Raw genomic sequence first — 13,726 nt, 5'->3', positions numbered from 1 at the left:
ATACACTACTGCGTAGTCGTAGTCGGCGATCGGGGAGCGGGCAAATCGTCGATCATAGCGATTGCAGGAGAGAAATCGACGACAAGGTCGACGACGACTAGCCCGATGATGGGTCCTGACCGAGCACAGTACAAGAACACGATCTGTTCAATAAAGGCTCTTGTACGGTGTACTTTCAACAACACAAAAGGTGTACCCATAGTTGTCCCCGCAGTTGTTGTTCTCCTCTGTTAGACTGTCGGGTCCCCCACCCGCAAAAGGTCCCAATTTTGAAAAGTGAGGAACATCTCCATTATAAACTTCGTAGCGAGAGGGGGGAGCGTTGGCGTGCCCCGGCCAAAGGGAAGCTAAGCCAAGCTAAACTAAACCACGGCAGGAAAGGCGCTTCGAGTTGCCCTTCTTGCTGGTTTCTTTTTTTCTCGCTCGCTTTTCGTTACTCTCCTCCTTTTTGGCTTTTGGCTCCTCTGGTCGATTTTGACAACCAATCGGCCATCGGTAGTGTAGGTAGCACGAGGTCGGTCGGTCGGTCGGATACACAACCCCGAAAAAAAGAAAGAAAAAAAGAAAATGCAACCAAAAAGTCAAAACAAATGCTACGGTTACATCGTTCGGCCCCATTCTGCTCTTTTCCCAAAACAGTTTCACCTGCAGTAGCTTCGACTTTTTAGCGGCCTATGCCATTGCGACGGTGCCTCGACCGAACAACGTGCTGCAGACAATCGGCTTTGGGACAGACGCGGCAAAGTTTCTCAAGAGACTTGACAAGTTTGGGATTGGCCTGTTTTACCGCTGGGTAATCAAAGTGCGAAAGTGACAGAGGTCGCAGTTTGGGTCTCGCCGTCAGTCGTGCTCGTCACGGCCGTTCGGCTCCATTTCACGGGTTGTCTGTTGGGATTTTAATTTGGACAAGTCGTGACGAGTGATGGCCTACCAAAAGGTAAGCATCGCAAGAGAGGGAAGTGTAAATCCGATCTCGAAATGTCATCGCGATAAATTGATCCGAGATCTGGCACATTTTATCAATCTCGTACGGATGCGGTAACGTCGGGTTACGCAACAGTAGATTCGCCCTTTCTTACCGAATAAACCATGGGAATAAAATACGAAGGCTTCGTGATACCCTCCGGCTGGACAATGATGCAGAGCGACTGACGCACGGTGGTTTCATAGAGGACTCGAAAAAGAAAAAAAAGAATGATGATGATTCACACCCGAGCTCTCGAAACGAAGCACGTGGTGGAGGAACTAACACATGGGCAATGAAAACAAAACATTAAACTTGCGTTCGGCTTGTCCCGTACCCTGCCGTCTCGTCAGGGCACCCGAAGCGACGATTTTGTGCGAGTGAGAGGCCCTGTCGTTCGGTTGCCGTCCATTCATTCGCCACAACGGCGGTGATGAGATTATCTTCAGAGCGAGGTCTTGCCAAGTTGCCAGTGCTCTCGCCAGTCGCCAGTAGTGCTGTGTATCCGCAGTCGTACGGCAAAAAAATCTGATAGTTCTCACTGCCGGACGCCCGGACACGTCACTCTATGGCACCATTTTCGGGTTCTCCGTATGGGCGCAAATACGATACGATACGATGGGAGAGAAATTTTCTTGTCACGCAGAGGAGGGGGGAAGAGATGTGTGGTGACCGTTTTTGTTTACATGATGATGCGTTGATTGCGACGAGGAAAACCCCATTCTGTTCCCGTCGTCGCTGCCTGGAGGCTCGGCGAAGGGGCAAAGGGGTCGAGGGGGGGGGGTTGGGTGACCGAAGCGGCGCCGCAGCGACAGTGATACTAGCGAGCGGCTCCGACCCGGGTTCAATTCCCGGCGGGAGAGACCAAATAAGAATATATAAAGTGTCTTGTCTCCATCCGGGGCCCATCCGCAAAGAGCCGACTGCGGAGCCTCCGGCTCCACGGCAGTGTTCCGGACCCCCCTTTGCCGACGTGAACGGTTCTCTTGGTAACTCCACAAACTGCCTGATGGCGGCCCTGAATCCTGATGGGGAAAAACGTACCATTCCTCAATTTGTCCTACGTACAACATATCCAAAAGAGCTCCAGTTCAGCCACAGTCCGGTTCCTTGATATTTCCGTTTTTGGGAGGGCGCGAGGAAGAAAGCCGATAAACCTGAATGGAATGGAACGAGTACCCGTGGGTGTGCGGTGGCCTTTTGTGCCAAGGAGGGCGTGAACCGGTTTTTCATCTATCTGCCCAGCATCGTGATCTGATCGTACGATGGCTTGGTGGAAAAATCGAGCTGTAGTATCCGCCCGCATGTATGATTTTCGAGTTCGCGGTGCGAGGTCAATATGGAGTGAGAACTGAACGAGAAGAAAAAGAACGCATGCGAAGGATTTCGTCGCAACTACGGAAGATATGAGATGAATAGACCGAATGGATGGCCGGGAATAAAGTTGTGTAAACATGAGGACAGAGGAGTCGAGATGAACGGCAGGGCATAAACGACCCCTGACCCTTGTCGATATCGTCCTTCCAGCCAGCGAGTGCGGTGCCGTTGTGGGCTCCGGGTCGTTGTGGCACAGTGCCGTAATGACGGGTCATCAGCACTATCAGTCACTATACAGTATAACGGCCAACGACGCCCCGCAAGTTTCGTGGCATTGAGGCATGTCAGTCTTCGTCTTTCGAGGTATGAAAACTGACCTATCCAAAAAAATATTCACGAGTCGGGCTTGATGGTTATAGACGATGTAAGCAGAGAAATTGAAGTTGTGGCTGGCGTAAGACCTAAAGCGCACAGGACCGTTGGGTGCTCCTTCCATATTGGCATATCTCTAGACTCTACGTGGTCTGTAGAGGTATGAGATGAGGTCTGCACATAGAGAGTCTTGATGGGACTCGGAGGGAGAACCCCGGTCCTTCGTCTCTCCAGCCGCAAGATTGATATAACAATGAACTGCAGGTCACAAGACAACGAGTACCATGTTGTCATACCGCACTACCGGGCTCACCATCCGGTATTGTGTTCCCGATCAACAGATGAATGCTTCCATGGAAGTTCCATTGATGTTCAGGAGCTCTGGAGCAAAAGGCCGGGTTGGCCATCTTGAGGAGATTACCTTTGCGCCTCACCTTGAGCTCCCTGGCTTCCCTGGCTTCGCCTGGCACCAACATCACAACGTTGGTGGATGTGATCAATCATCTCGCCTTCCTTGCCCTTCCGTCATGACGGGTTTCAGGACGGCTCGATCGGCCGCCGTTTTTTCCTCTCTCATTCCCTTTTGTGCAAATCAGGGTCCTCGTACTCCATGTTGATATAAGCTGGCAAAGCTGGGGTCTGGAGATGCACACACCAACTCATCTCGGCATAGGCAAACCCGGTCGACCGGTTTTCCAAGGACATTCTTCTTACCCGCTTTTTTTGCTTCTAGAGGCTCCCGAGTCCTGGAGAAAGGGCTGATAGCTGCATCCGACGGTGTGGTTCTGGCCCCCCTCGTGTTGAAGCCGAAGGAAGGAAGGGGGAAACTGCACGCGTTTCTTGCATTGCAGATGCTAGAGAGAACAAAGTTCGTGATGCCAATGCGGTGTCGTCAGCCACATGGCTTTCGACCAGGGGGCGGACCAGCCATTTGATGCGAGACTCCGCAACCGGGAGCGGAATAGTCTCAGACAGGGGACTTTGGGGCGCACAAGTGCTTTTCCCCTTTTCTGCGATCCAGTTCTTATGTTGGTGAGTGAGGCGACATGTGTACAAGAACTCTTTGGATACTCTTAAATCACACATTTCGCTTCACTTGCCACCTTCTTGTCTCCCATCCATGGGTATTCAGGAGACCCAACTGACAGAAGGATAGTGGTAGCGAAAGGCGCAATATGTGGGGGTCTGAGTTTCCGGTTCCGTTCAACGTCAGTTCATGGCGCTGATCCATGTGCCCGCTCCGCTCTGTCCGGTTCTCCGAAGACTCGAAGAAGGGAAATGGAATGAAAATGCTTTGTCCAAGTTGCATTGAAGCATTAACATGGCATATTATGTCCATGGATACGACTTGCTGACGGCATGCAGTGATCTCCCGTCCTTCCCTCGCTTCGCGAATGCTGATACTCAGAAGCAACACTGGTCGATGAGTGAACACGATGATGATGATGAGGGTGATGATGGACGTTGATTGCGCAAACAGATGGCCGAATCCTATCCAGATTTCCTCGCCGGTTCTCGGCTGGTCGTTGGTGGCCCTTTGTGATGTTCATGTCAGCGAGCCATGAACCATCCATGCAGGAGTCACTTGTCCACATCTAGTTTACCGCTACGGATCCCAGGTCATGGCACGGGACCATTGGGTGCCTACCTAGGGTCCAGGGGTTTTACTCGAGGGCTTTGCACTGTTCGCGGTACCTGAAGGTCCCGGACACCACACGCTTCTGTTGGGTCGTACTGGAGGTCTTGGAGGTATGTGCATCCAATAGGCGCTCGGCTGGCCTCCCCTTTCCTCTCCTCTTGCACCCTCCTTGTCCGTCACCATCAATGTTGTTGTCGTTGTCACTGTCTCTTCACTGTTCGTATCCTCCATCTGAAACCGTATCACCGAGATGTGAAAGGTTGTGCCTTTTGTTGTGCCTTTTGTTGTGCCTTTTGGTGATTGTCTTGTTGACTGTCTTTCGGAGTATCTTTGTATTCCTCTCCTCTATCACGATCAGGACGTCGGAGACAGGAGTTATTATCAGGACTCTTTCAACCCAAACAACAGAGAGCGACATCGGTGACTACTATTGGGTGTTTGTGCCTCGGCTTACAATGTCGCTGGCCTTAATTACCATCCTCTCCGCATATCCTGCGCGGGACATGGTTCGGGCGAGGAGACAAGGAGTCCGAGCAACAAGCCAAGAGTGGATTCTGGCGATGCTCCCATCACCCTCCGCTGGGATGACAATGATATGTAAGTGAGAGTATGTACCTAGTTTGCCGTTAACTGAAGGACGAATGGGCTATGAACAATGATGATGAAAGGTTATTGCCTTCAATATAAACAAACACAGTCAATGACGAGGTTCATCAACATCAACAACAATGTCAGGCATGCACAGGAAATCCAGGAACATATGCACAGGAAATCCAGGAACATATGCACAGGAAATTGTGTGTTGAGTGGGCAAGTGCAGTGCAGCAGACCAGCAGTGGTGGGTGGAAACCGAGCAGAGAGAATGGAAGCAATGATTTTCCACAGTTGCCCGTCACTCTCCGTCACTCTCCACCGTAGCACTGTGATGCTGTACCTACAGTGTACAAGTCGGCGATCGGTCCAGCCGGACCCCATGCAGTGTCGATGGTCGACCATCCAGAAGCAAGGTTCCCCTGGAAATCCTGGGTACAGGTTCCATGCCCACTCTTTTCTTCTTTTTCGAATTCTGTACCGCCCCTGCGCGGTCTTGGCGCAAACCGACCAAAGAAAAGACGAAGTGAACCTCGCAGCTGGAGACTGGAGACTGGAGACGGAGACGCATCTTGTATGCACCTGCAGTGGGTGAGTGCACTAGGTACTCCGTTCTGCGCAGTATATCGCATCTGCTCCTTCTGCTCTAACCCCCCAGGTGGATTTCCTCCTCCTTCAGGATTAATTTCGCTCCGCTACCCTTTTCCCTTTCCTTCGATTCACTGTGCCTGTGTGCCTTACACCCGACCTTCCCTCTAACTTAGAGGTATTTGTCTCGCTTGCTGCCCACGTCCTTCATGGCTGCACGTCCTAATACTTTCCATGCAGTTCAGACCCCCAAATAATCCTTGGACCCTGATCCTTTCCTTGTGAGACAGAGGACCTCTTCCGCTGGGCGCATACCTGTCAGGTACAAACATACTTTATCTCCAGTCTCGTTGGTCGCAACAGGCGAAGCAGGGTTCCCGAGACTCTCTGTTTGTCAACAAACAAAAGAGCAACAAGATCGACCTTCCCGCTTCTCCCCTCGGCCACCACTTCTAGCGGCACCAGTCAAAGAAAAGAGGCACCATTGTCACCACCTTCTTCCATCCATCCGACGGCCTTTCTTTTTCTTCCCTTTCGCTTCACAATGCGCGCCGTTTAATACTTAATACCACCCGATACTACTCAACGTCATCACGACTCAACCGACGCCTTCGATTCGCTTCCGTGGTCCTCGTTCAATCCTCGATTCTAGTCGACATTTATAGTTGCCATGGAAGGCATTCTGTGTGTGCCCCCCGATAGGGGCGCCATCATTGGGAGGGCGGTTTGGAAGGTGCGCACATATCTGGAGGATTTCAAGCTGGAGGAGCTTTGTGTGTCTGGACAAATTCTGATCGGTTAATAGCCTCGCTATGTCGTTGTGGGAAATGGGCTACGGGAACCGCAAATACAGTCCAGCCTGGGCCGATCACAGAGCAACCGAAGCTCTACGCCAGCCCGGATGCAGATCAAGGTGTCTCCGGATACCATGTATCTGTCCATCTACAAGTCCAAGGTAAGTGACGGAAGTTCTGGTGCCCCTCCAGTTCGCCTGTGTGAGGTTGTTTTACTAAACTGGTCAACGTTTCTAACCTCAACTTAAACGTGTAGGAGGATTTGGAGCCGGCATTGCAAGTTGCCGTGTCCTTGATAACCGACTGTCAGGTTCAGATGCTGGCGCACCGCAAGCAAGGGCCTCTACTCCTAACAATGGTTGTCAACGTCGCCCCTGATCCCGCCGCTGAGAAGATGCGCAAACGACGTTCGAGCAGGACCGCCGGTCTGACCACCGGCAAGGACTCGATTCCCTCCACATTGCTGTTCCGCGCAGGCGAGGATAGCCACTCACACCATTCGCTCCACGAATGGGCTAGCTTCATCCAACAGCTTATCCGCCCAAGTGTCGTTCCGGAGGGGCAGGCCGCCCAGCCCCCTTTGAGTCCCATCACTCCGGCCTCGCCAAGTTTCGTCAACCCGTTTTCATGCCGATCCGGTGATGTGCAACATAGACCAAGCAGCGGGAGCGCAAGCTCACGACCCAGTTTCCACCCCATGAACTTCACACCAATATTCACCAACCGCGAGCGCCCGGTCACTCTAGTCGACACCCCGAGTTTACACTCCAAGCGCAGTGATGTGTCGTCACAAACCAGCTCCATGAACCCGAGCTTGGGCTATCAGCACTATACGGCCATGTTTCCTGCCGATTTGCCATCACCGGCTACCACTGTTGGTGAGTACCAGGGCGAGTTTATCGAAGGTTGGACTTCCGCTCAGGGGAGGTCCTCTGCACTGAGCTCACCCATAAGAGGACGTGACAATAGCGTTGGTTCCCAGTCACCAGCGCCGCTTCCGCCGCCAACGCTTGACCCTACTTCGCCCCCAGGCCCTCGGGAGACCATCCTGGATAGAGCCTTCCAAATGCGCTGCATTCCAGGTTCGGAGCTCAATGTACCAGGAGAAGAGAAGCTCAGCTCGCTGGCTCGGTTCGACGCGTTGATGCGAGAATTGGATGAAAAGAGGAAGAAACGCGAGGCGGATGAAGCTAGGAGCAGATCCGCAACACTTGCAACCTCCGATCCTGCAACAGAACGACCTGGACTCAAAAGTGCATGGGACGTGGTCGAGGCCTCGAGCCCAGAGGAGGATATCGACGAAGAGGACGAGGACAGTGATGTGCCCGAGGTTGAGCGTGACTCGGAGGATGGCTTCATGATCCCATCCTCCACTCGAAGAGCCTTGGAGTTCATCACAGGAAGGAACGAATTGGCTTCGCCACAGAAGCAGTCCTCTCGCCAACCCATCCGAGCTCCGTTAATGTATAACGCGGACGCCCTGAATGCTCTGTCATCAGGTGGTGGCAGCTCCTCTCGGCCACAGACCGGTTATTCTCACAGGTCCCGTCCGTCCATTGGCGCAAGAACACAGTCGCAGCCTCAGATGACGGAAATGCTTGCTGCCTACGGAAGCCCCTTAATGGGTGTTCCCGAAGGACATCCCGAGACGTCTTTTGAAGAAGGTAGCTTGGCTACCGCGATGAACTCGGCTACGTCGACGCCGCTGCAGCATAGCCACCGTCGCTCAACGTCGAGCGGTAAGCACCTGAGCTTCACTGACTTCACGAAACGTCTCAGCAGCACCAGCAGCCTGCTCCTGGTTCAGACCAACAACAGCACCGGCAGCAGTCGTGGCAGCAGCAATAGTGAGGCCGACGCTACACAGGTTCAGCCTCAGCAGCGGGCACAGTCACCGTTGCAGGGCGACAAGATGATCCCTCGGAGCGCTGGCTCACCGCCGCAACGTTCGATCGACCGAGAGGTTTTGGACAAGCGATGCGGCTGGCGCGGCAGCGTTGGGGTGTTTGGCGGTGCCGAGGGCGGGCTCCTTTAGAAGAGGGCTAAACGGCGCCCTCTCATACCAAGCGCCAACTCGTCAAAAGTTGCGCTCTCGCTTGCTGCGACAAGTAAGAAAGAGAGGAAGCTGTTCAAACCAAGTTCTTGGCTCGGACGGGCTGGCTGAGCACCCTCATTTCTGGACCTTGACCTACGTGCATCACTTATTGCTGGAGTCTTTGATCACAACCCGCCCAACTCTTATTCCACACACACGACTCTTTCTCTCCCATCATCAAATTCTTCGTCTTAGCATCTCCAACAACTCGTATTTAACGACTTATCACGATCGAGCGAAACTCATCATTACCATATCATATCTGCACAAAACGGAGTGGGGGGCACACGGGCATCTGGCGTTAGAAATCATTATCATCATCATCATTATTAGTAGTTTGTCTCTTCCTGCTTGCTTGCTCTTGTCATTCCACATCACACACACACTCAAGGCGTCCTCATGGGAAGACATGACTTAGGTCCTTTGGAAAGAAGAAGGAGAAGATAATGAAGATGAGGGCCAATGAAGCCAATGAAGTTGGGTATGGGAGTTTGAGAGATGGTGAAGTGGAGAAAAGTTTGAGGATGGCTCGTCGTAGGAGGGCAGGCAGGAGGGCTCATGTAATATGAGCAGCTGGCCAAATACGCCGCAATGTATATATATTTACACGAACGTCTACAAAAATAGTAGTACTGGACACACTTTAGATTCTACACTATTGCCATGTGCCGCGGTGAAATTCGTGGACTGTTTTAATGAGGCCACAGCCAGTCTGTTATCCATTCATTGATGCCGCTAACACAAATGGCACGAACGACGTGCTGCCCCATGCGCCCCAACAGACACGCTACATCGTCACTACTAGCTTATGAGGTCATTCTTTCCCTCAAACTCACATAAAACTCGACTCTTCATTGCTTTAGTTCATCGGCAACTAACAATCACCCACCGAAGCTCATGAAATGTTCGATAGGGGTGGCAAGAACAATCCGCTCAGGGTTCGAGTCTCGGTGAGTTTTACAATCGAAGCATCGCTGTTAGTGTATACTTCTATAGAGCTCTTCCCCCACTTACCGCAGGGGTCTGTGGTGGTCCCGCTCCCGTCCCCGTGGGGACCGAATGGATGGCGGGAGGAGCTCCGAGCTTCAGTGTTCAGTTCTTGAGGAAACGACACCTCACTTCAGCCCCGAGCTGCAATAGACTGTTTTCTATCACAAATGTCCGAGATTCCGAGTCATTCGGTTGGGCAGCTAAGGTAGACAGGCTCACAGGATATCGTTTGAGGCAGGCGGCTTCGAACGGATATCAACCAGAGTCATCATGTCTTGCGGTCGGGTCCCGGCTTCCCTTCCTTTCATTCCTTCCAGTGAGCGAGCGTAGCAGGCTAGCAGCTTCCTGAGAGGGGTCAATATGAACACCCGTGACAAGAAAGGATCACCGAGGCTTGCCCCGTTCACGCCTGAGAACATTACTGATGTGATGTCTACTCATTCACGGTAGGTAAGGCAGGTATTAGACACCATCAATAACTCAAACAGCATCACTCTGGGATATTATTTGAAGCTTGATACATCAACTCCAGCTCTTAACGTTTACAATCGACTCGAGTTCGCCCACGCTCGCCATTCCCGACTTGCCTTGGACTCCATCGACCGTCGCTCCAGTCAAACAGTTCAAGTTGCTGCACAGCCGACCAAAATTACAAGAAGCTTAGAAGTAGAAGCTAGCAGTCAGCACTCCAATACCCAGACCCGGACGCAGTAAGCAATCTTTTTCCATCCGACCGAACTTCCCGACTAGAAGTAGGTAGCTTGGACTTACTTCGTCATCATCTACTCGTAAGTCATGGACGCGCTCGGTTCTTTGTATTTCCCATGTTCGTTCTCTCTTTCACATCCTGAAAAGCGTTGAGGTTGGACCCAAGAGCATTCATTGCCAAGCAACAATGCACAATGCACACACGCAACCAACTGCCACGACTGCACACGGTTCTCCCCGCGATCGGCGAGCTTCTCTTTAGTGTTGTTAGTGCAGAACTAAGGTGGATGACGGTGCTCTTTTGCTGACCCCCTCTTTGGTGATGCTTCTAGTGACAACCAACAAGCACCATTCGCCCTCTTCGCACTGTCGCAGCGTCGTAGGAAGCCTCAGCTGTCTGCTCTGTTACACCCGCCAGATGCCGGCTCCGGCTGCCTACAAGCCCCTACCAACAACCTTATCTGAGCGGCAACCGGGAAGTCCACTTTAGCTTTACGTCGATAGACATACAACCACAGGACAACAACTCAACCTGCATCCTCCTCCACGACCACCTTGCTGCTGTGCTGTCGCCTCCGCTCTTCAGTGTCAGTGTTCACCTAACACGCGACCCGCCAGCATTCCGTCTCGATCCATCCGACCGTCATCGCTTCTCACCACCCAACATCGCTGCGGGAACGGACATCGGTCCCGCGCCAGATACGATTTCACCGTGGCAGACCGAACCCCCAACCAAGTTCCCATATATCCCCCAGACTCCGACCACCGCGCAAACAACCCGCAACCCCCGGCTCCCTCTTCCGACACTGTCGAACCCGCCCCAGTTTCCGCTCCACCGTTCCCAGCTGCTCCCCCGCAGCCACCGTCCGTGACGCCATCGGTTCCCACCAGTCTTCCACCGTTGTACGTCCCTCAAGGTCCACACGACCGCCCGCACCCCTACACTCCATCCCAAGTTCTCGGACGCCGCCAAACCAGTGATTTGGACGAAAGCGGACAAGACGAATACCGCCTCGCCTCGAACGACATCTCAGTCAGCGCGACCTCTTCGGCCGCTACTACTACCACTTATACCTCCCCGCGGCCACTCAAGCGGAGACGCGGGATCATGTCGGCCGACATCGATGGCCAGAACTCGTCGAATGGGTTTGGGCAGTCACTATCTAATGGATCTCGGCCAGAGGCGGGCTTCACAATGGCGGTATCTAATGGAAATGGGACGCTCAAGGCAGCATCTGGGCCATCAAATGGGTCAGCTTGGGAGGCGAATCGCCCAAGGTTACAATCAGGGAGATACCACGGCCACAACCGGGAACAGTTTACACGCCTCGTGATACAGGCTATGACGGAGATGGGATACAACGACGCAGCAGACAAACTCAGTCAGGACAGCGGCTACCGACTCGAAAACCCTACGGTGGCTGCCTTTCGAGCTGCTGTCTTGGACGGTGATTGGGGAAAGGCGGAGGAGCTTCTTAATAATGCGCACGTTGCTGGAATAGCAGATCCTGGTTTGAGGGATGGCCTGATACTTGCCCCAGGAGCGGATCGCAACATGATGAAGCTTTGGCTGAGACAGCAGAAGTACTTGGAGCTATTAGAAAGGCGCGAAACACCACGGGCTTTGGTGGTGCTGCGGACGGAGCTCACACCGTTGTGCGGGGATCAGCACCAGAAGCTGGAGTTCCTGTCAAGCCTTCTCATGTGTGCGAGTGCCGAGGACCTGAAGGAGAAGGCCGTATGGGACGGTGCTCGCGGAGAAAGTCGGCACGCCTTGCTCTCTGAGCTATCTAGTATGTTGTGGAGTGTCAACCTTCTTTGGGTCTTCAAACCGGCTAACACGTTTTTCGCAGAATTCGTTTCGCCTTCGGTTATGCTCCCTGAGCACAGGTTGGCGGCACTTCTTAATCAGGCACAAGAAATCCAAATTAGCAACTGCCTATATCACTCGACCCTCCAAACACCCTCTCTTTACAAGGACCACGTGTGCGACAGGAAGGCTTTTCCCGCGATTGCCAAGTATAAGCTGGATGAACACAACGGCAATGAAGTGTGGCAAGTAAGGTTTTCACATGACGGAACACGCTTAGCAAGTTGCGGCATGGAGCGTCTTGTCGTCATCTATAGCGTGCCTGACTTTAAAGTGATACACAAGTTAGACACAGGCGACGAGCAACACGATAACCGGGGTGTAGGTAATATCGCATGGAGCCCGGACGACAAGATGCTCGTCACTTGCGCAATGAACGCAAAAGTGTGGGATACCGAGGTAAGTGCAGCAAGCGGCAACCATGGCCACAACTGTATGTCTGTTTTGCACTCACTAACAAGAGAATGACAATGCAGACTGGAGCGCTAATCAGGACCATCGACCAATTCAACGAGCCAGTCAGTAGTTGCGCTTGGGCCAGCAACTACGTTCTTATCACCGGGTCCTTCGACAAGGAAAGGTCAATCTGTTCCTGGAATCTCGGCATAGCCGATGTGTTCAAGACTGTGTGGACGAAGGACCATCGAACGGAAGACCTGGCGCTGTCCCCCGATAGAAACTGGGTTGTTGCCCTGGACGAGCAAAAGCGGTTTCATGTCTACAACTACCACACGCGCGAGCAGGTTTATTCACACGAGTTGAAGGATAGAGGAACATCACTCTGTATAAGCCAGGACTCGACGTCTCTGTTGGTCAATACGCAAGTAGGAACAGCGACTTTGTATGATATTCCCACCAAGGATGTCATTCGCCAGTACAATCAGCACAAGGGTGGGGACTTTCTTATCAGGGCTTACCTTGGTGGCGCGAATGAGGGTTTCGTCCTGTCTGGGAGCGAGGGTAAGTGACTCCAGGAAGTTTCTTGAATACGTCTCAAAACCGAATGATGAGGCTGACAAGCGAATTTCCAGACGGGTCAATATATATCTACCACAAGAACACGGGCATCTTGGTGGCGAGGCTTAAGGGAGCTCATGCACCGCGTTGCAACTCTGCCGCGTGGAATCCATCAGACCCGCGCATGATTGCTAGCTGCGGAGATGATGGGTTGGTAAAGATGTAAGTTTGATAGACCCTCTGAACCTGGACGCTCATCATTTGCTGACCCATCCACAGTTGGTACCCAGAATGGCCCGACTGGGATGAGGATATGGAACACAGCGCAAATAACAACAACGGAACCGTCCACGACACAGCGAGGCCGCGATAGAATATAGGGCGTCTGTCTTTGCCGCTTACAGAACGTGTACTTTTCGTGGTTGAAAATCAGTTGAGGAACGACATCCAGCCATGGAAGGTCACGGAAGATTAAGTGTTGAGGATTGTCATGGAAGGAAGGATAAGGACGGTACACCACCCAGCGTTGTATTTACATATGTGGCTTTTTCAAAGCGATGATTGAGTAATCGATGGATGGACGGACGGATGGACGGATGGACGGATGGTCGGACAGGAGGCATTGCATTCTTTTTTTATTCCTTTTTGGCTTGGAAATGTTTTCTATACACAGTCAAGAAGTTGTCTCACCTCAAAGAAGGGTAGAACTGAACAAGTTACAGAGCAATGCAGCGTAGCATAGGATATCGGGGCGGGTCAGGAGAGGTATGTAGAGATAACAGAGATAGTTTTCACACTTTGCAGTGGGTTCAAGAGCATTTGAGCAATTCGTAGTTTTCAG

At 52.4% G+C, this 13,726-nt stretch overlaps 2 protein-coding genes across 2 annotated transcripts; both read left to right on the top strand.

Moving 5' to 3' along the window:
* The first annotated feature begins 5,812 nt into the window (after positions 1 to 5,812).
* On the top strand, positions 5,813 to 8,443 carry B0H65DRAFT_130460 (uncharacterized protein). The gene is made up of 3 exons (XM_062820796.1): positions 5,813 to 6,204; positions 6,277 to 6,426; positions 6,522 to 8,443. The coding sequence occupies exons 1-3, from the start codon at positions 6,142 to 6,144 to the stop codon at positions 8,298 to 8,300; spliced, it is 1,992 nt and encodes a 663-aa protein (XP_062684976.1). The 5' UTR covers positions 5,813 to 6,141; the 3' UTR covers positions 8,301 to 8,443.
* Positions 8,444 to 9,710: 1,267 nt separating this feature from the next.
* On the top strand, positions 9,711 to 13,417 carry B0H65DRAFT_568989 (WD40 repeat-like protein; the record flags this gene model as incomplete). Its single annotated transcript, XM_062830406.1, has 6 exons — positions 9,711 to 9,796; positions 10,677 to 11,851; positions 11,912 to 12,327; positions 12,405 to 12,888; positions 12,960 to 13,107; positions 13,165 to 13,417. 6 exons carry the CDS (start codon positions 9,711 to 9,713, stop codon positions 13,256 to 13,258), a joined length of 2,403 nt encoding a protein of 800 aa, XP_062684975.1. The 3' UTR covers positions 13,259 to 13,417.
* Positions 13,418 to 13,726: the final 309 nt, after the last annotated feature.

This window comes from Neurospora tetraspora, assembly GCF_033439725.1.
Source record: "Neurospora tetraspora strain CBS 560.94 chromosome Unknown B0H65scaffold_2, whole genome shotgun sequence".
NCBI classification, from domain to species: Eukaryota; Fungi; Ascomycota; class Sordariomycetes; order Sordariales; family Sordariaceae; genus Neurospora; species Neurospora tetraspora.
This window is presented reverse-complemented; position numbering and strand designations above follow the sequence as displayed.